This window comes from Poecile atricapillus, chromosome 5 (genome assembly GCF_030490865.1).
Source record: "Poecile atricapillus isolate bPoeAtr1 chromosome 5, bPoeAtr1.hap1, whole genome shotgun sequence".
In the NCBI taxonomy this organism is placed as follows: Eukaryota; Metazoa; Chordata; class Aves; order Passeriformes; family Paridae; genus Poecile; species Poecile atricapillus.
In genome coordinates, this window is record NC_081253.1 from 10,250,738 (window position 1) to 10,277,794 (window position 27,057).

Below are 27,057 nucleotides of genomic sequence, written 5' to 3' on the forward strand. Positions count from 1 at the left end.
AGTAATTTGACTGAAGAGAGCCACAAAGAGCAGCTGGATAGTATTACTGGAGGTGTGTCAAGCCACAGGAAGGACGGCTGTCTCTTTCTGTCAGGACTAGAGGAAAACTGGCAATCTTTTAAAAAGCCTCACTTCTCAGGTCATACTTAAATTGAAACACAAAAGAGGAATAAACTGTCTTTATCCTCAGTCTGGCTGAGTTGTCAGCTACTGATAATGAAAATATGTACGGTGTTGCACAAGGAGAATGACTTACTTTTTTGGAGTAATTTGAAATCTTTTAAAGACAGCTGCCACTATCAGTTACAGGAAAGCCTAATTATGAATGTGTAGATCTGAGTTTGAGATAAAAAGCTGAAAAGCAATCAGGTTTAAGTAAGCAAAATTACCAAGAATAACAATCCAGTATTTCCATCACTGGGTGAAAAATTGTCCTGTGCTAGTGCTTTTCATGTGAACACATTCTTTTTTGTGAGTAATCTCAAAGGCTAATGAGGCTGTTTATGCCAAAGTCAACAAATCACCCTGGGTGAAAGCTGTAAACATTTTCTTGTTTTGGTTGAAAAAAGCCTTGGTCTCACTCAGACCCACAGAAATTGAATAGTGTGGTGATTGGCAGAGTGGAGTAGCCTTTAGACTTGTAGATTGCAGTGAGGAATGTATGTGAAAGAAGGATGTACTGGAGTTCTTGGGTAGTCTAGGGAATAGATCATCTTAAGGGAGGTGGCAAATTCTCTTCTGTGGATGCTGTCAGTTTCTTCTCCTCACTCTTCTTGTGGACTTTTTGTATGTCTCTTGGAAATATCCAGAGGCAAGGACTAGTACAGCGTGTTTTCAAACTGAGGGTTTTTTCACTAGATACCTCTCAGAGTAAAAGCATTTGTAGTTATTCAGAACTGTATGAAACCCTTGAAGGCCGTAGCCCCATTCTGTAAATTCATTAATTCTGTACAATTTGGATCTTGAATCCTTTAAAGTACTGTGAATTAGGCTTGTGATGAATTTTCATTTTTGCTATTATTGAGTGATGTCATTGCAGGCATAAAGAAAGAGTATTAATAGAGATGGAGCAGCCAAAATTCACAAGAGCAGAAGATGTTATTTTTTTTTTTTATTTGATTACAGGTTCATTCCAGAGAAGTAATTTTTTCCAGCAGTTAAAGACATTAGGTTTTTATTTAGGGTTTTTTTTTTCCAAGTTTTGGTACTAGTGAGAGGTCAGGAGCTGACAAAAACTGATCATAAGCTGGTATTGCTTAATCCATTTTCTCTTCTTGCTCATGCTATAATAATTTCATTGCAGAGCCAGTCTCTTGATCCATGTACGATCAAATGCAGATATTTTGATCCTCCAACAGCTGTAAAATTCTGATTTCTTTGTAGTTTCACATGTCTGATTTCCATTGCAGTGATAAATATGCATTTTCAACAAGACACAAAATAGCAATTGTACTGAGTAAAGGCAAGTCAAGATAGCTCCTGGTATTCAGAAGAAAGTCAGTAGTTCAAGTTACATGTCTCCTTTTCTGTCCCTATTGAATAAAAACACAGTATGTGCCAAGAACAGGCAATATCTGACCTGCAAAGGAGGTGCTTTGGTCCTGGGCTGTCAACAGTGGCTTAATTGTGTCTTTTTGTGTATGTTTTTTTCCCCTCTTATTTTCATCTTTATTCCTGACATGTGGGGGTTTAGAGGGATAGAAGGGTGTTTTTCACTTCCCTGTTGTCTCGTGTGCACGGTCCCTCATTAAGAGCAGAAGGTTAAAGGTGTAGTCTGGTGCTGACAGTGACACTTCCAACTTAACCACAGCAAGGTGCCATCACTGCCTGTTGCCAGAAGTTTCTGAGTCTTCAATAAAGAAAATACACCAGTTTCCAGAACATTAATTCAGTACCCTAATTAGAATAATGTTCACCTGGATGTTTTTAGGGTGTTCTTAGATACTATTTTTTTCTTTTGGTATCCTTTCCCAGTAAATGAGATTTGTCATGTACTTACTCTATAGCAGCTGATATGCAGCCCTTATTAGGGTCTCTAAAGGAATCAGTCCAGTTTAGAAAGCTGGCTTGAGCCTGGAATTTAAACCATTTGTTAGGATGGAAAATTATTACACTGAAGCTGATTTTGATTGTTTTCCTTTACAACAGTGGAAGACATTCTTATGTGCTGCCTTTCCTAATTGATTCGGGCTAGTAATGTCTATGAAATAAATTATAATATACAAATACATACATACATATATATATATAAAATACTGTCTCTAATACTCATTCCTTGAATGCTCTTCACTTGGTTCAGCTGAAGGGAAGCCACTATGCCATGGATAATTCTGTTCTCAATGGGATCTGGATGAAAAAGCACATTACAGAAAGCAGATGATAGTAGAAGATGCACTAATGGGAAAACTGCTTGTCGTGAGAAGAATTTACAGCTGTAAATCTAGCCCTCATTTTAAATTTCTTACTCAGATTCCCTTAAAGAAATACTTGGTTTTTTAAGCAAATTAGTCTCTGATACTACATATGTAGTAGTACAAACAAGTTGTATGTTTTCTTTATAGATGAGTAAGTTTGTCGCCAAAGTATTTTGAAATCACTAAAATCTTCCTCTGGTTAAATAATATTTGATTGTTGAGTCTCTGGTGTAATGGTAAGCATATGGCCAAAATGATGATGTCCTTTGTTGCTAGAAAACATGTTTCCTTCTTAAACATAACTCATAAAGTGACCAGTGAGAGTAGAAAATGAAATGGAAACAGACAAAAGGTAAACCCAAATAAAGGATTCTGTAACAATTTGGATTGGAGAGTTCAAGTTAACAGATGTCTTTCTGCAAGAGGCATTTTTAAAGGGTGTATTTTTCCTAATGCTTTAACTAACTACAGATTTGCCTGATTATTTATTATATTTATTTGTAAACAAGGCAAACCATTGTCACCCTGTGGATGAGCTGAGTAACTTGAAGCAGATGTCTCACTTAGCCATGCTTGTGTGCCTAGATTTCACTGGATGTCTGATCCTGAGCCTCAGACCTGTCAGCAGTGCCTCACTCTGTGTTACAGTGGTGCTTCTCATGCCCTGTAAGTTTAGAGCCAATTGCTGCCATTAAAACATTTACTCTCCTCAATATTTGCTTAACTCAGGTGGAAGAGTATGGCACTTCTAGTCAGATGCCAGTAATATTCCATCCAAAGACTTCACAGGACCACGCTTCTTCTGGCTGAAAGTTGTACTAAGAGTTTTTTAATCCTTGTTCCATGATTATTGCTTCATTTCCATTTTGATCTAGGTCTGCCAACTTTCTATTACTTATGTAAGCAGACCTACTAAATTAATAAGCATATTATTAATATGCAAGGCTACAAATATTGCAACAAAGTCCTTAAGGAAAGGAGCTGACATGAGCTAGGACAAGGAATTAGGGACAAATGGCTGGTATTTTCAAACTGCTATGTTCTATATGGTTTGCCTTTCTCTGTTTCGTGTATTTAACATTAACAATGCAAATCTCCCACTGATTCTTTTTCTCTTCCAAGATGTAAGATTATTTAAAAAAAAAACTTCAGCAGTTTATAGCTAAAACTCAACTTAGCCATCTCCAAAGAATGGGGAAAGAAATAACTTTGTAACAGTGCAGAGAGGTTGAAAGGGCTAGAAAAATATAAGTAGACATTATCTCTTCTTCATCATTCACTTTTTATTTTACCTGAAGCTACATGTCTTTGTGAGGAACTTGTTTATCCTTTATTCTGAACTGCAAGTCATACCATTTTGGAACAGTAACAGACATCTTTTAGTTATTTAAGTGATGTGTAAGTTTTTTTGCCTGTAACAGATCATTTTGGGCTCTGGTGATTTGAATCTCCCATGCAGAAGTCACAGCAGCTCTGTGTAAGAGGGGTTAAAATATAGGCAGCACTTCAGTCTAAAGAAAGTAGTAGTTAAAATACACATAACATGGGAAATCTGGCAAAAAGAAAGCCCACAAAAATCCTTTTCTACTCTCTGGGAGATTTCTAAGGTACAACAGGACCTTCCCAAAGTAAATTTAAACTATTTTAAAAATGTAGCAAGATATCAGGAAAGTTATCACTAACAGTTTTTTAAACTTACGGCAGGAAGATAAAGAACTTAAACATTTAAGAACAACAAAATCCAAATCCTGTGGTCCTTGAAAACAATTGCTATTTTGGAAACAAAACAAGCACACTTGGGGAGGAATGTTTCATCAAATACTCCTCCAATAATGACCTGTTACTATGAGAACACTTTTAAGTTTCCTGGATGGATGTGCTGTGCAGAAGAATGAAAGACTTACTGATGAAATTTGCCAAAAAGCATGATCAATATTCTGTTAAATCAGGACAATGTTCACATTCATTTCAACAGAACTTGAAGGGGAAGTATTAACCTTATTTTAACTTGTGTCAGGTTGAATAATAAAGCTAAGGATGAACTTGGTTCATTACATGTCAAGTTTTGATCACTTGTTTAAAACTTGAAGCCCTTGTCAATGTTGGGTCAGTTCTTTTACAGAGCTAAGGCCTGGCATATAATAAGAAAAATTAATATATTTGGCTTCAGCTGTCTTGCTACAAGAATGTAGAGAACAATTCAGGCCCTCATAATATGAGGACTTACTTTCGTTATTAGTTTGATTCAAAAGTGCAGCCATGTTAATCTTGATGGTTTTTTCCCTTTTTAAAAAGCTAATATTTCTAGTTTAGTTCATTATTTCTCCTGGATAATGCAAAATACATGTGCTAGCTCTGGGAAGACTTTTTAAAATAACTTAAACCATGATTTTATCTCCTGTGGCAAGTGCTGTTGCTAAAATAAACACTTGCTTATTCCATAGACCTGTCTCTGGTCTCCTTAAAGACTTTATCTGATAATTTTCAGTAACTACAATTGTGTTTTGGTGTTCATCTCTCATCTCTTCTAAGTCATGCTTTGTCACACTAGCAGTTCTTTATATAGAAAGTTTCTGTCATTGTTTGATGTGACATGGTTTAAGAGAAAATTAACTCTATCCCAGTCAAAACCAGGGCAGTACCTAAGCTTTTAAAACAAAAGAGTAGAAGTAAAATTGACACCTTTTCATAGCAGCATCTTGAAGATTGTTGGTGCATGACAGTCCAGTGTGGCTTTATTTCCTGTCTGCCTTCGATGTGAGAAGAGATAGCCCTGCTGCTCTCCTGGCATCTGTTCGCGTCCTGTGCTGCCCAAGGCAACAGAATATTGCTGAGTGTTGATTCTTCCATTATTCCTTTCTTGCTTCCAAGTCTCTTTGATCATTGGATCCACATGGTTGATTGCAAGTGGAATTAATATCACTTTAAGCCTCCAGGCTCGTTCAATTTAGCATGTCTCGTCCTTCATATGTATTCAATATTAAATTAAAGCCTCCTATTGAACTGAAAACAAACACAGTGCATTTGCCTGCTTAATTCATTTTACAAGCTTCTAAGATTCTCTGCTGCTGTGTCCCAGATAACGTACACTAAAAAGAAATCTAGGAGAAGGCTATCTTCACTTTCATGTGGCTTTGTGTGGCATTGCAGAAAAGCAGCCACTTGCTGAAATGGACCAGTAGTTTTTAAGCTGAAACTATTATTGTGACTAGAGCAGCAAGAATCTCTGCAGCTTTACCCATTCAGGCTCAGCATGGATCTATTTTATCCTGTTTCTGCTTGATGTGGTTTTGCATTAAGCTTGGGTTTCAAATTCACAGAAAAGCCAATACTGGAAGGAAAAACTTGTTGTGATTAGGGATGGCAACTGTAACTGGAATATTTGCCAGCTCCAGGAAACTGGCCTAAGTTTTAGACTTACAAGAAACTGCTTCTTCAAATTGGCCAGTTGTGTTCTTTGAGTTTTGTTCTAAGGATTTCCAATTGTGATATCAAAAACCTGTAAAGGTTGGTTAACTTCGTATTTTCTTCCAGATGTCTCTTCATGCATAGCACCAATAAATCCAGATAGTGTCTGTATTTTCTAGCACAGGAGCAACTACCTCCTTGTAATAAGTGGTTAATAATTGTTTTGGGTATCTCATAGACTTAGATAATTGTGCTGGGAAAAATTGTTCTTGTCTGTTAAACAACAAACCAATTCTTATTTCGAATTCTGCTGCATCCTGTTTTTTGTTCTTGCTGCTATTCCCCATCAGAAACTTAAAAGTAGAAAATAGGGCAGTAGTAAGTCTTTTTGGTAGCAGTCTTGAGTGGAATTGTCTTTTTTTTCCCTTTGACTTCTCAACAGATAATTATTTTCCTTATGTGTTCATGAATTTGGGTGTGTTAAAAATACTGATGCTTTGCTGGACATACTTTGTAACATCATCTTTAGAATCCTAAGAAAGCTTTTATCTTTGTCACATGTGGGATTAATCTTTCAGGTGTTTGCTGTAGAACCACACTTAAGCAACAATGCTGGGAATTGAGTTCAGGAATATGGAAGTTTGGGTTCCAAATCCTCACTTCAAATTACTAGATTTTGTGTAGGATTTGCCTGGGTTGTTCTGTTTGAAAGTTTTCTATTAAAGCAGTACAAAGATGCTTTGAAATACCTCCCCTATTTGAAAGCAGGACCATCTATTTGATCTAAAGTAGAAAACGCTCACTACCTGCCTCTGGTTTCAGATAACTGAGTCATTCCAAATATGAGGCTGCTGCCTCAGAGGCAGAAATTGTCCATTGTCTTGTACTTCACCAGGCAGATTCCTGGAGGCTGGTTTTTCCTGTCAGATAAGAAACAGAATAAATACTACAGGGTCATGGTGATTGCAGATCTCACAGAACTGTAGTCCCATAGTTCAAGATTAATGGGTTTACACTCAGCTGCCAAAACTTTCACAGAAAGGTGTGCTACCAGATCCCTGGCTGGTGTAAGCTGGCTCACTTCTGTGGCCCTGTGAAAATAGGCTTATTTAAACCAACTTAAGTCCTAGGTCCATACATTAAAACATTCCTTTTCCTTATGAAAACATAATACTAATCTTAAAAGCATTATTTTTGCTCAAAGGTTGGACTCCATGCTCTTGGAGGTCTTTTCAAACCTTAATGATTCTATGTTATTGGAGAAGGGATCCATGGCCATTGGAAAAATTAGCCAAGTGGTTGTGCTTACAGGAAAAGTAGGAAGAGTATTTGAGGAATAGGGGAAATCTTCCTGGGTTGTGAACTGTAATGTTACATAGCAGGAATTCCCCTGCAGACCTCTAACTTGCTATGCAAACAGGTCCCTGTGCTTTTCCTGCCGCCCTAGCTTCCTGTGCTACCCTTCCTGAGGGTTTAGAATTTGCTGATATTTGTCTATAGTGCTGTGGTGATTTGGAGCTGTTTAGTGAGGCATATAAGTAGTCTATATATTCATACAGTCATATTTTTATTAATTATCATATATTTGTTCCTCTGACGTCACAGCTAGATTCCTCAGAAATTGTACCTGATGTTTTATAAAAACCCACCTCATTCTGATGCCTTTAAACGTAGTTCAGTCCTCTTTTTTTTTTCTTTGAAACAACTGTGTGTTTAAGTATTTTATTTCTCTTAATTAGTGTTTGTACTCAACAATAAGTTATTTTGCATGCAGTTTTGGGGGCATCTTTTAAACCTGAAGCCTATACACTCTGTGATCAGCAGACTTGGATATGTATCACGAGGTACAAATATTCCAGGAATTTCCTCAGCAAGACCAATGAACTTTTGTGTACCTTAGCAGTATTCAGTGAAATTATTTCTGCTCCCCATTTTCAGGCTCTGGATATAAATTGTCTATGTAATTGTCTTTTATTGGAAAAACACTGTTTTAATTATCTCCATGAGAGACCAAAATTTCCTTCTTTAACAGGCGAAACCACCTTTTGCTAGAATTGTGTCCATGCTCTATCCAAGGGTACACTGGGAAAAGCTATTGTTTCTTTCTCTCTTACCTTCTTAGTACATTGAGGTATTTTTTTGTCTAAAGGAGGATCTTATGTGGGTTCAGAGCTTTCATTTTATTTTGACACTTTCTGTGACAATTTCATAGAGTAACCTTCTGGTTGTTCCTGGTATAAAATGATATCAGTTTTATTGATATTTTATCAATCCGCCTCCCCAATATTTATAAAATTCTTTGATGTTTTTGATCTCATCAATACTAATCAGAGATCATTTTCCCCATTTCCTTTATTTCCAAATTAATTAAGGACTTGTTCATGGACACCTAGAATTGAGGCCTACTGCTACATTTTAAATTGATGAATGAATCCCTGAGGCACATCTAGTTTGGATATTCTTTGCACAGTTTAAAAGTGTAGCCAGTTCTAGACTGGTTTTCAGAGCCTGTAGAGCTCTCTGTGCAGTTCAGAGAAGTCTCCTGGCAAGTGCTGGTAAATGAGGAGCTTGCCTTGGACCTGGTTCCCTTTTCAGGTCTCACTGGAGGCATTGGCAGTCTTCCTACTGACTTGAGGAAAATGGAACTGAGACAACATTACTCTGCCTGTTGCTCACCTCTGCTGCTCGTGGAATGGAATGTATGGCCAAGAACAAAACACAGAATCTTGCCAGGTTCTGCCCTTTGTCCTCATGGCTGAAATTTGCTGTCAAAATATATTTAAAAGAGAGACGTCAAATTTTAATCTCAAGGCTTTAATATGCTCATCTGCTGAGAAGTGTAACTATCTCAGTATTGAAGCAGGACCTAATTTAAGGGGAGTAGGGGGATGATTTTCTTAATCTGTCAGTAAAGGAAAAAAATCTCTGAAGGAAACTACATGCAATACAAACTGGAAAAAAAGGATGGAGAAAATACAGTCAGTTTTTGTATATGCAGGAAGTATACCACAAAGGTAATGGGATGTGAAGTGTCAGCAGCATTTGAAAAACTAGCTTTTTCTGTATTTTTTTAATCTTCTTTAATGCTTTATTTATCTTAAAAAAAAAAAAAAAGTAAAGAATGCACTTCTCTGTTTCTAATATCAACGTTGCACATTTTTATTCACATCTGTGTAAACACTTGGATAATTGGTGTCTTTCTGACCTGCTCACTTTCAGTGTTGGCATGCAGAGCAGTTGTTGGGATTTCATATAAAGGAGTATTGCCCTAAACTGGCAAGTAGACAAATTGAGTGAGGCACTTGGGTGGGGAGAAGTATAAAACACTTTGCAAACAACAAAGCTTGAGAAATGGGGAGGAGAGAGTTGTGGAGAGTGATTCTTCAGCAACCATCTTTGTGGACAAAATTCTGTCAAAAGAGGTTTGTATGAACTTCACTCATCCCTGGATCATTTGTTTGTTCTTGTATGGGGGAGAGGAGGGGGAAAAAATGTCCTGAAGTTTCTTTAGTTAAAATTGTGGAATTAAAAAATTGAGCCATCATGACTCTGAGCCATAATGTGAGTGTATCTGAATATTGGTTGGTCTGTGCAGCCTTCATTATATTTTCTTTCTTATTTTCTCTCTGCCCTGTGTGACTGTAACCCTTCCCATCTCTGGCAGCTTTTTGTGTCCTCCCAGGTGTCTCTTTCATCTCCTGTTGATTTCTTATTCCTTCTCAGTCTCTTCTTTTCTTTGTTTTTAATCTCAATTATTCCTATTCTTCTCTGTTCCATCCTTTCTAGGGATCATCTCTGCCTGGCAGTGTAATCATCTCCTACCTTTCCCTGCCTGTGAGGAGAACTGGGTCAGTTACTTGTTAGACAAGTTGATGTGACTTACGGGATCAAGTCTCTGTAGATCTTCACAAAAGCATCACATGTCTGGCTGAATTGGGGCCTTTTAGAAAGGGTTAGGAAACATGGAGGACTTGATGGAAAGATTTCATTGTTCCTACCAATTTTTCTCTGCTGATAGGGTAAATGTTGATCTGCTAATTGAATGGATATAGTGTGTGAAGAGGGGCTAAGGACTGGATGGGGTCTGAGTTTCATGGGAAGAAACACCCTAATGAAGCTCCAAGCAGAAAAAGGAAAACAGGCCCTTTTCTCCCAGCTGGAAGCAGGGCAGTCAGGGCAGACCTGAATTTCAGACAGTCCAACCATTCTTCTGTCCGTACAAGCCCCATGGAAATGTGACGAGGCTCCAAACCACTCATTCACATTTGAATCTTCTTTTATTATACACTTTTAAGCTGTTACCTTCAAGAGCACCCATTGTGTGCTTTTGTAGAACATACCTGAAGAAATGTGATGTGACCTAAGTAACTTACTGTAATTCTCTACTTTACAAATCCAGTAAAAAGTATGTAAATGAACTTTTATATGCAGTGTGGTGTTTGAATGTAACAGGGCAGTTTATGTTTGAAAATGGAAATGTCTTTAAAAGAATTAATATCTCTGGCTGCATGTCCCACTCTCTGCAGTCTCAAATGAAAGCTGTTTCCATCTTCTTGTTATGAGAAATGGACATTTGATTGAGATTTGAAAACTGATGCTTAAGTAAGATTAAACCAAATTCCTTCTGCCTCGCTGCTTCTCACTAAGCTCTTCAGTGTTAATAATTTATATATTCATATTGTTGATATTTTCATAGGCTGATATTTTTCACCTGATAGCAAGTTGTTTCTTTTCAGATTTATAGTGTTCTCTACAGAGTAAGAGTTGTCTTGCTGGCCCATATCCAGAATGTGAAAGTCCTATATTGTAGTTCAAATTTAAAATCAACTGTTAGATGAATCACAGAGTCATGGGGTTGGAAGGGACTCCATCCAGTTTCTCCCATATCCAAGGCTTAATCAACTGTATGTGTCAGTCCTGACAGACATTTGTATGACTTCCAGCACTGAAGACTCAACAGGCTCCTGAAGCAATCTCTTCCAGGAGTTCTTCAATTCTTAATAATTAAACTTTTTCCCATTCTGAATTGTCCATGGTACAATTAAAGGCTTATGACTTCACATCTTATTTCCCATGTACATTGAGAATAAATTTGTCTTCATTTTCTTTGCAGCAAGCTTTTAATTGTTTGAAAATAATTACCACTGTAAGTTCACCTAGTAGGGCCCTTACGGGGAATTATTCAGTTTAAGAATTTGTAAAAATGCTACAATTTTTGTTTAATTTTTTGCTGAAGTCTGAGGTGGTTTAGGCTTGAAATGCAGCAGGTAGCACTGTATGTGAAACCTGACTACCTGTGAGAGGATCAGACAGATGGCTTCAGTGTTAGGAGTTGGTGCTGTTTGGTTACATCATTGCTAAAATCTGGACAGTAGAGGTAAAGTAGAAGAGAAGTCTCCAGCTTGAAGGATGCATGTAGAGGTTCACATTTCATCATCAGAAGAGTGTTTAATCTTCTTCATCTCTGTTACAGCTCTTTTGGAACAACACCCTTAAAGGTTTCACTTTCATCTATGAATATGAATGGGAAGAAGGTCCCAGGAAGATGTCAGATGGGAAATGTGGGTGTTGTGGACCAACCATTCACTCTGATAGACATTGCATTATCCTGAAATTTTCCCTGTAGAAAAATTAGGAACTATCATTGTATAGCCCCATCTCACACCAAGGTTATAACTTTTTGTGCAAGGTGGTGTTTCTCTTTGTTTTACCGTGCCAAATACATTGTCAAGGATTGATGTATACCCAGTGATTTTTGGAGTATGCTGGTTTGCATGCATGAAAAAACTTCTCTTTCCAGAAAAAATAAACTCACAGGAGAGTTTAGGCTCTGGGTTTTCTGCTGACAGTTAATGGGAATTCACAGAATAGAAGGCAGCTCAGAATTTGGCCTTGTGCAGAGTATCTCAGCATAGAGGACCAGTGGCTCTTTCAAATGAAGATTTAATTCCTTCAGTATTAAGTATTTGCAATATAATTTGAAACTGAGTGGTGTTTATCCATGGCCCTGTCGATCTCTGGCTGAAGTGAAAAGGTTTCTTTCCAATGTTACCCCAGGGTTCACACACCTCAGCCAGTAGAGTGCATGTGTTCATTCTCCCAAATGATTTAGAACTTGGCAGACTTGGGTCTGTCTTTGTTTTTTTTTTTGAGTTCTGGACATATTTGAAACTAAAGCATAAAGCAAAATTTAGAGGCTAAAAAATCCTGTGGTTTATGAACCACTAATCTTCCATGACTCACCTTTCATGCAGTTTTATGGCCTTACTGGCTTGGAAATAGGCAACAGCAGTTGACCACCTGCAGCATCAGCATCAAGGAAAGTTAATGTGGTAACTCTTTGAAATGTAGAACCTGAAAAAAACTCCAAACCAACAGAAATTTTACTGTAATATGCTGATTTAGCATAACCTTCCACCACTGCTAAGACATCGTGACAATAGGACTTTCACAGAAAAAAATTTTATTTAAATCAAAGGGTAGGCAAACCTCTCAAAACTCATCCCATTCTAATGTGCACCACAATAAAACTTGTTAGCCCTGCTAGAAGCCTTGCTGAAACCTGCACTCAGCTAGAAGGAAGTACTGTACCAAATAAACAGGAAATAACACTTTTTTTTCTTTTTAGAAGTCAAGTGCTTTTTATTCAGCCCTTGGTTCTGAGACAGTCAATATAAATAAATTACTTCTAAGGGGCTTGAATGGAAGGTGTTGTTTAAATGCTAGCAAAGAAGTATTGTTGGACTTATGTATATTGAGAATTAAGGTCTGAAGCCAGAGCTGTAGTTGCAAATTTATCTTGTGTACTTGAAAGGTCATGCTACTATCAGCTTATACTGGCACTGAAAATCATTCTATAAATGCATTCTATAAATGCAAGTTGCATTTCAAGATGGTTTCAAGAGCCTCTCTCCCAATTGTTTTGTGCAAGTCCTCCTAGATACCTTCTCGTCTGGATTTCCCAGATGATGCTCAGGTGTTCTGTGGTGGTCAGCCACAGAACTGGTGGCTGTGAACTGGCTCTGACCACTGGTGACACATAGAGGTTGTGGAGGAACAGTGCAAATTCCACCTGCTGTGAGAAGATGACCTGAAGCAAATATCTTCCTGGTGATTTCCCTGCTCCTTGCCTCAGTGTATGTCCTGAAAGGCAGCACAGTATGAGGAAAATCGTTTTCCTTCCTGCAAAAACAAGTTACTAGTCTAGACCCTGCCATTCAATGATCAGGGTCATAACCACACCTTGAAGTGTCCCTGAATTTTGGATGCATGTTTCTATCATACACACCAACTTGTACCAGTTATTCTGTAGTTGTCGAGCACAAGATACACAACACAAGTTAAACACAAAGGTTTATTGTTAAGATGAAGCCTGGTGCAATCTCTCTTCAGATACTCTTAGTGCATGCTCTGCATATACTGAAAATCCTTCTTTAAGGACTGTGAAAGATGTTACTAGCAGTTTGATCCTTTATGAGACCAGTTGTCAATGACGAAATTCAGACTTAGATTTTCAGTCCAAACCTTCTCTATACAAAGTGTTTGGATTTTGGTATATATTGAGTACTAGAAATGATCCTTTAAAGGAAAACTCAGTAGAATTTTATTGGCAGTGACCTGCTGCTTAGTACACTGAAAACATTTTTGTAGATCTTGCCTTTTTTTTCCCTCCTTCTTTCAAAATGTTGCTTATAAACTAGAATTGTAGGAGGTTTTGAAGTCAGATCAAATTACTCTTCCCAGTGTGCTTCTATAGGCAGCCCCTTTGGAATCAGCAAGAAAAAGCCCAACTTGCATCCCGTTTGCCATCTGGGCTTCCCTCTGGCTTCAATTTGCTGCTGTAAAACAGTTCTTAGGTATGGATGCTGTACTGAACCTGCCCAATGCATGTCACATTTAGTTACTCATATTTCTTCCAAGATAACAACTGCAAAGAAGCTGTTTCTTGTGGTCTCTCTTGATTTACTACTTCTTAATCTGATGTTTCAAATTAAACCTGAGTCTTCAAATGTCATTGCATTCTTTTAAGACATGTTCAGCTGCTTTGTAATGGGTGTGTTCTTTCCTACAGTTTAATGCTCAGTGGTAATGGAATAATTGAATAATGTAGCGTGTCTGTTTATAATCAAGAGGAATCTATGTTATCAAAGGTACACATTTATTTATCACTTTTCTGTATATTTCTGAACCCTTCCTTGTACCTGAAATAACTTTTACAGCTGCTTTAATTTATCAGTAAATCTTGAAGGTGTAATTGTTCACAGGCAAACATCAGGGCTCATGTTAGACATTCCATTGCAGCCACATGAACTACTGAGAGTAAGTGACATTAAATATTTTTACAGATCCAATGGGCCTTGTATCTTTATTTAGTACCCTGAACAGCACTGATAAATTGAGGCAAATTAAAGGACATTTACAACTGTTTATAACTGGAAGAAGGTCATCATTGCTGATGGATATTTCTCAGACAGCACAGACTTGTATGGAGGGCATGATTTTCCTTTAAAAGAACATGAATGATTTTTCATTTGTTTTCTTATAGGTTTTATATAAATAAAGGTTTTTACTTCCATCCTTGTCCTTTAATAAACCTGGCTTTAAATAAATGTAGGTCACTTAGCATCATCTTGAGATATTCTTTTACATAAGATCAGGATGAAATTCCTCACCCATCTATGTCATTGTACCATGGAAAGCATTTTAGTTTAAAGTCCATACTGCATTAGTTATGCAAATATGATAAAAGCAAAAAGTTTATTGATTAAACAGATTCGCTTCTTACATCTCTTTCTACTAAAAATAATTGCATTCTGTTTCATTCAAGCTATATAATATATTTTAGTCTCTTTTAGAGACTTATCATCTGAATATTAGTTATGAAGTTTTTTCTGAGTCACACCAGATTAGCCAGTTCTACCTCCAGATTCTTCTACAGTAGCCACTGTTGTGATTTGCATATTCAACAAAAGCTAATCAATTGAACATCACTTGGAAAAGTATAGAAATAGTTGTACTTCTTGGAAGGATATACAGGATGTACAATAAATGAAATCTGCCACAGAACACCTCTTATCTCTTAACAATGTAGGCCAAACTTCTAGAACATAAATTAAAAAATGGCCTTGCTTCATTTTGGAAAGTTCCTTCTATATTTCATAGCTCAAACCCTGTCAGAATCTCACATGCAGCTACATGAGAGTTTGACAGTATTTCAGTATTTGAAGCATCCTGGAAAACCTTATTGTTTCAGAATGGAACATAGGGCTGCAATAGTATTTTGTTAAAATGAGACCTGGAACAGCTTGAACCTGTTCTTTCCTTTATCTGTGGATGAGCAAGATTTATGCTAATGCGAAGCCTCATGGCTGAGGTGCTGAATGTGAAATTCAAGGCATTGAAATTATGGGATTTGAAGAACTTACTTGCTTCTGGGAAAATCTGTGAAGTGACTGTCACAAATCAAATAGTGACTTAGTTTGGAATTTTTTTTCTGTCACTTTACAGAGTCTAAGCTTTAGCACAAGTTGCCAGTTGATCTGTAATTCCCATTTTCTGTGGGTCAGTTATGCAATAGCATATTGTGGGAACATGCTCAAGGATTTTACACACATTTGCCAAAACTTTAGCTTGCAAAACTTTTGGATCATGGAGCTGTGCATGAAGATTTGGCATCTGATCCTGTTCCTACTGCAATATCTAATAGTAGCTATCAAATTTTACTAGGAAAAGGTTAGGACATTTAGGAGTCTGGGTTGAAAATTCCTAAAAATTTTTTTTTTTTTTTTTTTAAAAAACCTGACTTTTCTAGAAACCAGATTTGTAGAGAACAACAAACATATTGATGAGGCAACAGAGGAAGAAACCTTAGTCAAGTCAGTACTGATAGGAAATCTCTTTTACTCTTATAGTGTCAAGACACATTGAGGTTCTGTTTGACCACAGCACTTAAAAGACATAGAAATAGCAGAGCACAGGTACGAGATCTGAACATCACGAAAAGCATGATTTGTGGGCAGTATCCTATTATCCCCTCAAGAAAGAAAAATACTTATTTCACTCATATTAATCTTGTTGCCAGTTCAAATTAGTCCTAGCATCATAATCTTGTTGGTGTAGAGCCCTGTTGCAGTTCCTTTGTCTGAAGGAAAAGCTGCCCAGAGCAGCATGGCCATGACTGGTGTCATTCCATGTCCCCTGCTTCTTGTTCCAGCTTCCAGTCTCTCCCTCTCTGCTAAAAAGACACACAAATTTATAACATTCGCTGATCCTTTATGGTTTATTGTTCTTTCTACATGCTGGTTCTTGAGTGCCAGTAGCTGACAGAAGGCAGGATAATTCCTTGTGTGGTCTTGTAGGGCAAGACTGAAAAGATAGGCACAAGTCATATGGCTGCAAAAATTCATGTCTGCAGTTCAGGGGAGAACGTGTTAAGCTATAGATTTGTGCAGAAGTATGGTAACCACATGTTAGTCCTTGTGCACATTAGTCCTGTGGTAAAAAAAGAAGCTGTAGGAAAGGAAATAAACTGTGTGAGAAGGGGAAACTCAAGCAGGTTTAGAATAGAAAAAAAACTTAATTTAAATACTGAAGATTTTGAAGCATAATGGATAGCATTTAGTCCCTGGCAAAAGTCTGAGTTCAGTGATCTGTGTAAGGGAATAAAGTGTACCCAGTGTTTTAAAATACGTGCTTTAAAAAAAAAAAACACACCACAACTGATTTATAAAAAAAGGAAGGTATGATGAGATCCAGCTTCCTGTAAGTTTATGGTAATTTTGTGCCTTTTGCTAGCTGTTCTATTTATGTGGTCCTTTACTGTAGCCTGGCTCCCACCCTTTAATATAGTTATCCTCACAGCACTTCTTTGTGGTAAGGAAGTACAATAATCCCCACTTTACAAATGGGGAGCCATGGCAAAAGAGAGGCTTAGTGACTCGCCTGAGGTCATGCAGGCAGCCCATTATGGAGCAGGGAATTCAACCAGGACTCCCAAACAGCAGACAAATGCTCCAAGCCCAGGGCTGTCTGTCCTTTAGCTCGTATTTTTAAAGCACTCAAAAGGTTGTATCCAGATTTCAGAGATGGTTCAGGGGTTATTGAATCCAGTCTGACTAAAATAACAGAATAGCTGGACCAAGTGAAAATGTGCTGCTTAGTGTAGAGTTGCAATATCAGTAAGTCAAATAAAGGTTTTTCCGCTGGCGGCTCTGGTTTCCTCTCACTTGCCTGAGCTTGCTCTCTCGTACACACACACAGGCACTCTCTGCAGCTCATTTCTCTCCTGCCTCGGAGGAAGGACTTGGTGAAAGGAAATTGGTATAATTAAATGGTTATGTAGGAAGCTGATGGTAAGTATTTACTTTTATAAAATAAGTGGAGGAGAAAAAACCTAGAGGTGGATTTCTTACTGTTTGCTTTTTTGGGTTTATTTTTGGGAGCAGAGTATTGAGTGACAGAGGTTTGTTCCCAGTAGAAAATGCTTGAAACACACTAGTCTGCTTTGGTATTAGAAAGATTAGAGGGCACACTGTGAGAATTTGTAAGGATTTATGTGCTTTTTAGAGAGGATTAAGAATAAAAAAAAAAAAAAGAAATCCAGATTAGAAATGCTGTCTAACCACATCAGTACTCTACAGGCCAACATTTGCATGGTGGTTTTCTTTTATGTTTAATACCACGATGTTTGCATTGTAACTTTAGTTACATTTGGTTTTGTTTAAAGACCACAGTCTAGGTGTTCATATGGTATGAAATGTTAGGAGTTCATGTAGCATCCTTGAATTCTTATTCAGGAGCAAGCTTGAAATATCTAAGAAAAAATATTTTAGGGATATTCTTATATTACAGGGTTGATTAAATAAAAGAAAAAAAAAAAAATCAGGCACATTTCATGGCTTTTAGGTGTGTGCTTTCTTCCTGTCTATCAAATTGTAAGCTTGGACAAGATTTGTTCTCTGGAACATTATTTCTTTAAAATATTTGGACCTTGTAGTTCCCTAGTAACACCAGACTGCACAACATGGAATTAGTTATTTGTTTAGGAACAAAATTGTTAAACATCCTCTAAGTTGTAAAAGGATACTTCCTAATTATTTACTAGAAGCATCCATAGTTAATTAAAGTCAGACTGCTAAATGTGGATGATTAGAGGCTTATGTTGCTAGAAAACTGCTTGTGCTGATTTGAGCTAGTATTTAATTTGTAAATTCAATCCTTTTTAGACACTTTATTTAGGAAAACCTTAAATCTTTGCAAGATGTTCTTATGAAAAAAACTATCTATGTCTTTATGCTTTACAATCTCACCATATTACACATCAATTTGTCCATAGCTTTTGGTATTTACCAACATGCAATAGAAGTGTAAACTGACCAGTAACAGTGGCTTAATTGTTCAGGATTTCTGGTTTTCTTTCTTTGTACTTCCTCCTACACTCTTTCTTTTTTTCTTCTTCTTTTTTTCTTTAATTTCATTTTGTGTAGAGCTTGGAGTTGGACTTTATCCACAGGACAGTTTGTCCAATGCATTCCTGGGCCCAGTGATGCTTGGAGGATGAGTGGATGTTGAATGTTGTGTATTTTCCAGCAATGTGCCAGTGTCTGTTTCAGGTACTTGGTACCATATCCAGGTTTCTGTGCATTGTACCTATGTGCAGATACTTGACCATTTAGTCCCTATAGAAGTCCTGTGAGCATCTGGAGTACCTATAATTTTCCCTCTTGCTCTTTTCAGCCTGCTCTTTTCAATGACACTGGCCAAAGTGGAGCGCTCTTTGCATGGGTGAACATCATTTGAATTGGGTTCTGGATGCTGGCTGTTGGGTTTAGCTTTGTTTTCAATTTTACTACCCTTACAACATTATTTTTAAAACAACATTTAGGTGGCGTGTGCCTTCTGTGATGTTGTTTTGGTCTCGTAAACACTCTGCAAAGTCGACACAGATGTGTGGGGAAGGAGAAGTTTTGTTACTGACCTCTTATGGTTTGTATTGTAGCTTCACTGCAATTTAGATTGTGTTGCATTATAGTGCCTCCTGACAAGAAAAGATTTTCATACCATCTGCATTATACCTGGCACATTACTGTCACTACTGGTGATCTGAAAATTTTATTGCGGGTTTTTAGTAGTGGACTGATTAAGAGTTCAAAGCTAGGGAGACATTGCAAATATGAAACATTTCTAGACTGTGGAAAGGTGTATCTTAGCAGGGGAGAAGGACATGTGGGAAGAAGTACTGAAGATTGATTAATTTGAAAAGTTTGGTCTTTGAAAAATAAATTTTAGAAATATGCTGGCAGATATGGACTCAGTATGCAGCAGTTTACAGCTGTGTAGTTGATTCAAAGTTCACTGGGGTAAATTGTGGTTTTAGCTGAGTGGAGAATTGAATCTGGAGTCTTGTCCTTAATGAAAGAACAATTAGTTGAACAAATCATTCTTCCTGTTTTTCAGGGAAATTGTTGTTTATTGTGGTAGCTATAGCTGTGAGAGACTTTAATTGTTTGTCCCCTCAGGTACTAAGTACATTTGTTAGAAGAGAAGAAAGGCTTTGATTTCATATTGTGTCTTTGGAAATGCAGTCAGTTTCTTTCTTATTTAAATGATATTGTGATTTCATATCATTCTTTACAGTACAAAGAATTTTTTTTCTTTTCAGTATGTTTTAAAGAGGTGCTATACTGGGAAGGGAGACTTATGCTGTGCTCTCAAGTGACTGGGTGTCAGTACAGACATTCACTGCAAATTTAACTTGTGGAAATGAAGGCAGAATTTCTCAGTTTGAAGTTCTACATCATGGTTAAGGAAATAATTTTTATCCTATTTCTGTGTTGACCTCAGTAATTCAAATTAATTAGAATGTTCTAGAAACACTAGAGTATTTTCTGGGGGTTTTGATGTCAATATACAGGAATGCTAGCAGAGCACTATGCCAGAAGAACTCTGAAGTCCACATCATCTGCGTTCCTATAAATGAGGAAGGATAGTCCAAGCATTATTTGAAAATCTGTGTGCATAATTTATCTGACATCTTGGAAGGATTTTCCTTCTAAACTAGTTCCTGACAAGTGCATACTGTGAAGGACAAAGCTCTGTGGCTCCCACACCTTAGACCAAAACACCCTCTGGAGGTTCCTCTTTCTCTCTGTTGGTTGTCAGGGAGAAAAATCTCAGATGAAATATGCAACTTTTAGACTAATATCTTCTGTGAGAGGAGCTTCCCTCTTTAACTGTTTTTGGATAAACACAGAGAAGCTGCTTCTGTTTGTTCATGGAGCATGTCACGTATATTCTGTGGAAAACTAAGTTTCAGACAGGGTTTCCAGGTGCATACATGTGACATTGGAGTGTAAGTCCTGTTTGGAAATGAATGAGTTTTCTGTTCCCCTGCTCTGCAGATAGCTGCAGCCTGTTCTAGATAAACCCTTCATACAGTCAAGAGTAAGGTGGCCTTAGTTTAATTGATTTTTCTCTTATTCAAACTGAAGTTTCACTTTTTAGTCGAGTATTGTTAATTGCAACTTTTATCAGAATCAGATGGATAAATACATAGTCTATCACAGGTGTGTATGGCAGAGGATTAAGACTGGAAGTCCAGTATTTTTCATGGTTTAACATGACTTACTAGTGGGTTAAGCCATTTCTCAGGTTTTGTCTTTACTGAACTTGTCTACTAAACAGGCATTTTACAGTGGGGCTTCTAACTTATATAGACAATTCAAAGAATTAGGGTCAGCTACTACTTTTTTCCTGAAAACCATGAAATTTGACTTTTAAAAAATACAATAATTTTTGCTTTTTCTTGGGAAATGAACTGTTCAGCAGAAGAATTTCTTCTGAAGCAGATAACCGTAACTAGTTCTCTAAAATGCCATTCTTGTAGCATTATGAAATTCGGTTACCATGCTATTTTACTGGTCTGTGCACTGTAAGAAGGGTTTGCAGTAAAGAAAAGACTTTGAATTTCTGCAAAAGCATTTGTTCTGTACCAGCAGTACTTTGCCGGGAGATATCCAGATATTTCTTAAGATCTTGAAAGCTTTGGTATGAAAAATCAGATTTTCCACATTCCCACTTGCAACTTAAATCCAGTGCAAACAGAGGTCTCTTTATTTCAGAAGTACTTGTTTAACACTGCCTCACTTTTGAGACTTACTGATTTTGTTGTATTCCAGGCCAGGAAAATCAAAGTTATGGTATGAAAATATCCTCCTGAAATAAGTGATTACCTTTTAGTGAAGTTGTAAAGGATGACTTCTTGGTTAAGGCTCTGGCCTGGGAATTGAAAGTTCAAACTGAGTTCACCTCAAGACTGTGACCCTGACCACAACTGTGGGCACAGGCACCATTCCTGGGTCTCAGTTCCCCTCCCAGAAAATAACACCTGTCACCTCAGAATGGAGATCCTGCCATGTACACAGGTACAGCACACATACAGAACCTCTGCCTCTGATTCCTAGTTGGTTCTGTCAAAAATGGTAATTAAAGACCATAATTTCTGTATTACCACTTGTTTCTCTTTTGCAGTCCACATCATGGGGGATGTGAAACTGGTGACATCTACTCGAGTCTCCAAAACCTCCCTGACACTCAGCCCCCCCGTCCCTGCGGAAGCACCAGCATTTACCCTTCCTCCTCGGAATATCCGGGTGCAGCTGGGAGCCACCGCCAGGTTTGAGGGGAAGGTAAGAAACAGGCAATGGAGGGCGTCTGTGTTGGGTTTTGCCCTTTCCTGAAGCTGACCAGGGGGCTGCAAAGTCTGCAAAAGTTGCCTACAGTGTTCACCCTTCTGGGCAGGCAGGAGCATTGCAGGTCTGTTTCTCTGTAGAGAAGTGTTGCAAAACCTGAGCATTGCCAAGTATAACCTCACTGAGTGTGCCAGGAACTGAGGTTATTATCAGTGAGAAACTGCTTCAAGGGCTGTCTCTAGTCAGCATGTTCCCCTGCTGCAATTCTTCATATTATCCTACTGCATATTCACATCCCTGCATCCCAAACATCTGCCCATTCATGAAGCTTCGTGTATGACACAAACCTAACCCTGCTGCTGTCCTTCCTAGCAGGCAAGGTAGGAATCTGTAACGAGTGCTGTGATAGTCCTGGATCTGCACTGCCTGCCATACATGTTCTTAACTTGAAAAAAAGGAGTGTTTTCAGAGGAAAGACTGATTTGTTCAGGGAAACTCATTAACTCAAAGGGTTTAAAAGGCTGTCTAGTGGGGTGTGTACCCCATGTTCCCCTCATGTTTGGGATATTGACTTGTCCATCCTGGCATCTTTCATGTGTCAATCCTGGTACGTACTCATCCTTTTTCTAGCTATCTTCCTTTCTCCTCCCTTAACCCAGTTCTTTTTCCTGGAGCTGTTAGCTTTCCCTCCCAGTCCTTGCAGCTTCCTTTGGCTCCTGTCATGCTCAGATTGCATGCTGGCAGCTGCACCATCAAACTGACCGCACTTTTAATCTTTGAAGTGGAGGGACTCGTCTGACAGAGGCAGGAAACTGCAACTCTGCTGTAACAAAAGCAAGGGATAGAAGGAATTCGGGAAATTCTTAACTTTTGAAACTCTAACTTAAACACAGGGCCGGTAGAGGGCATCTGATATTTATCTTATTTGTTTATGTAAGACCAGGCCAGGAACTGGGATTTTTCAACAGGAACTGTGTGGGAAAAAAGGTTTTGGAGTATATTAATTTTGAAGTGCTGAAGCTAAACTCAGAAGTAGTTCTTAGATTTGACTTCTTGAAGAAAATCTGGCATTTTTCATAGAAAGCAAATTTCAGTAAAGTGCCTAAACCAAAGAATGGTTTTTTACCAAACTGTCAAGAATTTTTTTTAAAAAATTTGCTTACTTTTAGTTGCTTTTAAGGCACCAGTCAGAAGCACTTAGTGTGTATGACATTGGCCAGTCCCCATGAGCACTTTTGTCCTTACTCTTTGTGTTTTATTTTCTCTTCCCCTCATTGTTTCACCTTCTTCAAATGCAGTAGGAAAATGGCAGCATGATTCTACTTTCTCCGTGTGACACCTGTGTACAGTGCTGTTTTAATTCCAACTGGTTCTTCCAGGCTATGCTGCAGTAACAGTTCAGTGAAATCAAAGTTGAAGCATATGCTGGGATTTTGTTTTATATTTCTCATGTTTCCTAATTAAAAGCTCAAGTGGGATATTCCCAGTTTTTATTGCACTCTGCACAGTTTTTATTATTTAAGTCAAATGGAAACAATTGTAAAATATAATGACCTACAAGCTAGAGTGCCATCACTGCTTTGCATTTTTTTTATATCTGGTTTTAAAGTGTTAATTTTCCAGGGATACCTGTCCCCTTTTTAAAGCCACTTTGAAGATTGGGAGGGTAAAGTCTGAGGGTTTTTTAAAGTAGCTTAGAAAAAAATACACAAATTCAATACTAATTAAAATGTGAAGTTTAATTTCCTTGAAGGAACAAAACTTTGATTGAAGTCCTGGCTTGGACTTACTTGATGAAAAATCTAAATATGTCTTCTGGCAGTTCAGTATATGAGCATGGCCAAAACCTTTAATTTTCTGTTCTTAAAAGGGGGGTGACAGCATTAGTATTTTGTTTGTGCTCTTACTTTAGTAACATGGGCAAAATGAGGGGGAACACAACAGCCCCCTTTGAAAGGCACTGTTCCTGAACAGCTGCAGGAGCCTGCAGAGCTCTTGTCGTCTGTCTCCATCTTCAGCTGGGCAATACAAGGTTGCTTCTTCTGCCACTTTAATGTTTCAGAGGTTCAGAAGGACAATCTTAACAAAAACAATTTATTACAATTTAGTAATAGAAGGTACTCAACATACTTAGGTTTTTCTATCCTAGTAAACCTATCTAGGCTACAGATGTTATGATATCTTGTTGAAGTATAAATATTAAACCAGACTCAGGCTAAAGAAAAATAAAAAGTTTTTAAAATGGCTAGACAGGAGCTTTTCTTCAAAGAGTTTCTTTGCAGTGGAATTGATCTTATCAGAAAGAACAAATGTTTTTAGAATCCAAGACAGGATATAAATCTGATATTGTGATGATCCTGTATTCTCATTAACTGAACAAGGAAGAGAGGGCCCCAGAATTAAACTTGTTGGTTTTCTTTCCAGCGGCATTATTAGATAAGTTGTGTGAAATGGCAATTCAAGATCAAAGAGAGTGTAGAAATTGAGGACTAGACCATAAATGTAGGAAATTTGAGGTAGAAAGAAACTGGGGCTTCCTTTAACTGGATTTTTTTTATTTCCTGTTCCTTCAACTACCACTATGATTTTCTTGCTAAAATCTCAGGAAGTTTATTTATATCTGACTGCAGATCTCAGTTTTCCAGTGGCACCTCAGCATAGAAAGTTAAATCATCAACGTTCAAGAGTATGAGCATGACTTTGGCTTGGAGCACGGAGTAGAAACAATAAGGCAAAGGCAAGGTTACCTTCACTAGATACTCCCCAAAGATCTGCTGGATGGACATCCCAGTTGTTCATCAATAAATTGCTGTACTGATTTTTAGGATAACCACCCCAGATAATTGTGAAATTGTGTTGTATGTTCTCAACTTGTTAAGACTGGGTTGATATGCTGTTCTTCAATGGCACATCATGTGTGAGGTGAACAGCTCAAGACATTAATCTGTGCCCTGTGTTAAGGCATTTTAGCTCATCTGTCAGAACCTTTAAGACACTCCTGGAAAAGGACAGCAAGCCAAAATGTTACCAGTCTTTGTTTTAAGCTACTTCTTTCTCTATTGTATTGAACACTGGATGTTAACTTGTGCATTTGATTGTGGCAAACACTTAACCTGCCTTATTTTCATAGATATAATTTTTGAGGGTAATATTGATGGTCTTTAATTTTATGAGCCTAAAAAACTACTTGTGCTATAACTCTGCTTGAGAGGAGCAGCCAAATATTCTACAGACTACAAACCCATTTCCTAGGGGTCGGGAAAGAATTTTCCTCCTTGGACAAAGTGTTGTACAGTTGGCAAAAGTGCAGTATGGGTGGTTTTTCTGCTTCATGTGGGCCATCATACATGGTCCATTGCCAGAACTAAGGTATCAAACTACTAAATCTAGTCTGGTAATCTAACCCTAGGGAGCTAGGCTTCATGTAGCTCATGGTTTGAGTCGATGTTGGGGTACTAAATTTAGTTTGGTGTCCATTGAGTAGTTACTGTTCTGCTCTTCCCCATCTATCACCAGGTAAGGTAGCTGGATGGTAAATTTCAAGGCAAGCCAGGTCAATATCAAAGCCTGCCCTTTTAATATACTTTGTGGTTGTTCTTCTTCCACCTTCTGTTGCATCTGTTCAAATCAGTTACGTCCGATGACTTATAGTTGTTTTTGCTGTTGGTGGTTGCACGGGTACTGTTTAGAAATCATGCCAGAAAAAATGAATTGGGATCAGGCAGAAAGAAACGAGGTAATGGGAAGATCAACAGTGATTCTGCCATCTGTTCTGGGATAGAGAGGAGACCCATTTCTGCAGTGTGTTAAGAGGTAAAGAACAGGGAAGCATTACAAGAATGAATACTCTTAAAGGCAAACACTCCCACAGCATTTATAAATTCTTTCAACTACCTCCTAACATAAAAACTAATTTTTAACCTATCTGTTTTACTGTGGCATGTTTTACATGCATAGCAGGAGCTATGCATGGCAAAGCCTTTGGTATCTTCCCTTAGATTTGGACTCGGGGCACCAGTGTGTGTGTGCCATTTCCAGCCCTCAGTCAGCAGGCACTCCAGAAGAATGCCTTAAATTACACCACATGCCTGGATTTCAAATGGCAGGATCTGAGAGGAGCCCATGTAATGACAGAGGATGATGACATGGCACAGCATCCTTTGCTGTTGGCCTGAGATGTTTGCTGTTACAAAATGTACTGGGCAGCTAAGTTCATGAAGCTGCCAGTGGCTTTGGATCTGCGCTTTCTGGAGGGATGCCTGTTTTGAGCCATATAAGGAAGAATTTCGGGAGAGACCCATGTTTTCATGGGAGACAGTTGTCTGATGGCAGTGAGTGCTGTGAGAGGACTTGTGCTGATCTGTGATACTGTGATACTCCCAGAAACCTGATATGAAACACTGAGACATATTTTGAAGGGGAAAGAGTTGAAAAAGTTCTTGACTTGACTGTGGATTTTATTTGATCTTTCTTTCCACGTAGCACTGGAGCATTCTTGGGAAAAATGTGGTGCATTAAGAAGTTCCTTAGATATTTTTTGTTAGGCAGACATTGAGAGGTATAGGCAGCTGAAATAAAAGAAAAAACACAAACACAAAAATAATCACAAAGGGTGGCTGTGAACAGCTTATTGCATGCTGTTTTCTGTTCCGATCTTCTACTGCTCTGTCTTCTTCCTTGGTGTAATCAACCTCCCATCATATTCACTTACCACATAAATGTTCTCATGAGTAATGCATGCATGGCTTTATTTAGGTTTATACTGTATAACCCTATTTTGGCATATGGAAGCTCTGTCAGCTTTACACAAGGCCAAAGTGGAAGTGGCTGCTCTGCTGAGAAGAGATTAAGGTGGGATTCAGTCAAAAACACTTCCCCACACAGTGTCATTTACACCCAGAATTATTCAAACACACTTCATCAGCTGACACAAGCCTGTGTTGACACCCATTTTCCTTGCCTTGCAAATGATACATCCTTTAGAAAAATTGTAGGTGCTCAAGTTGCTGCTCAAGAAATTTCTAGGTTTTAGGCAGGAGTGGTGGCCTGTGAGCACCACTTCTGTCTCTCCACATCTGTCTCCCTGTCACCCGTGGCAATCATAGCTATACTCAGGGTTTTCCTGGTAGAAGTATTTCAGCATTCCTTGTGTAGTCTGTGTGCACAGCATGTGATGATGCTCAATAGTGCTGGACTTAAAACACTGTCCCCTGCAATTGATCTGTGCATGCGCTGAGGCCACAGCCAATATTTCTGGATGTTTGGCAGCAAAGTTTGGTCAGACCTTTTGCAGAGGTTTTTTTTTTTTTCAATCTGCCAGATGTTCAGAAATCCTAGACAATGCTGAATATCCTCAAATTCCACCCAGACAAAATTTCTACACAGGAAAGAGGCCATGACTGGGGAGCACTGAATATACATATCCCTGTTCTGAGTTATCTTTTCTCAGGGTTATTTTTATTCTTTTGTACAATTGAGCCTGTGTTCAGTAACCCACCCATCTCCAAACTGTGGAGGAAATGTGCTGGTTTATCCTATCACATTTA

General features: G+C 38.1%; 1 protein-coding gene across 1 annotated transcript in view; it reads left to right on the plus strand.

Annotated features, from left to right (window-relative positions):
• The window catches only part of MYLK (myosin light chain kinase), a 195,829-nt gene that overhangs the window by 33,562 nt on the left and 135,210 nt on the right, over positions 1 to 27,057 (plus strand). The window contains exon 2 of the mRNA XM_058839679.1: positions 21,351 to 21,508. Within this exon, the coding sequence (XP_058695662.1) occupies positions 21,351 to 21,508 (158 nt within the window). The remainder of the gene's footprint in view (positions 1 to 21,350; positions 21,509 to 27,057) is intronic.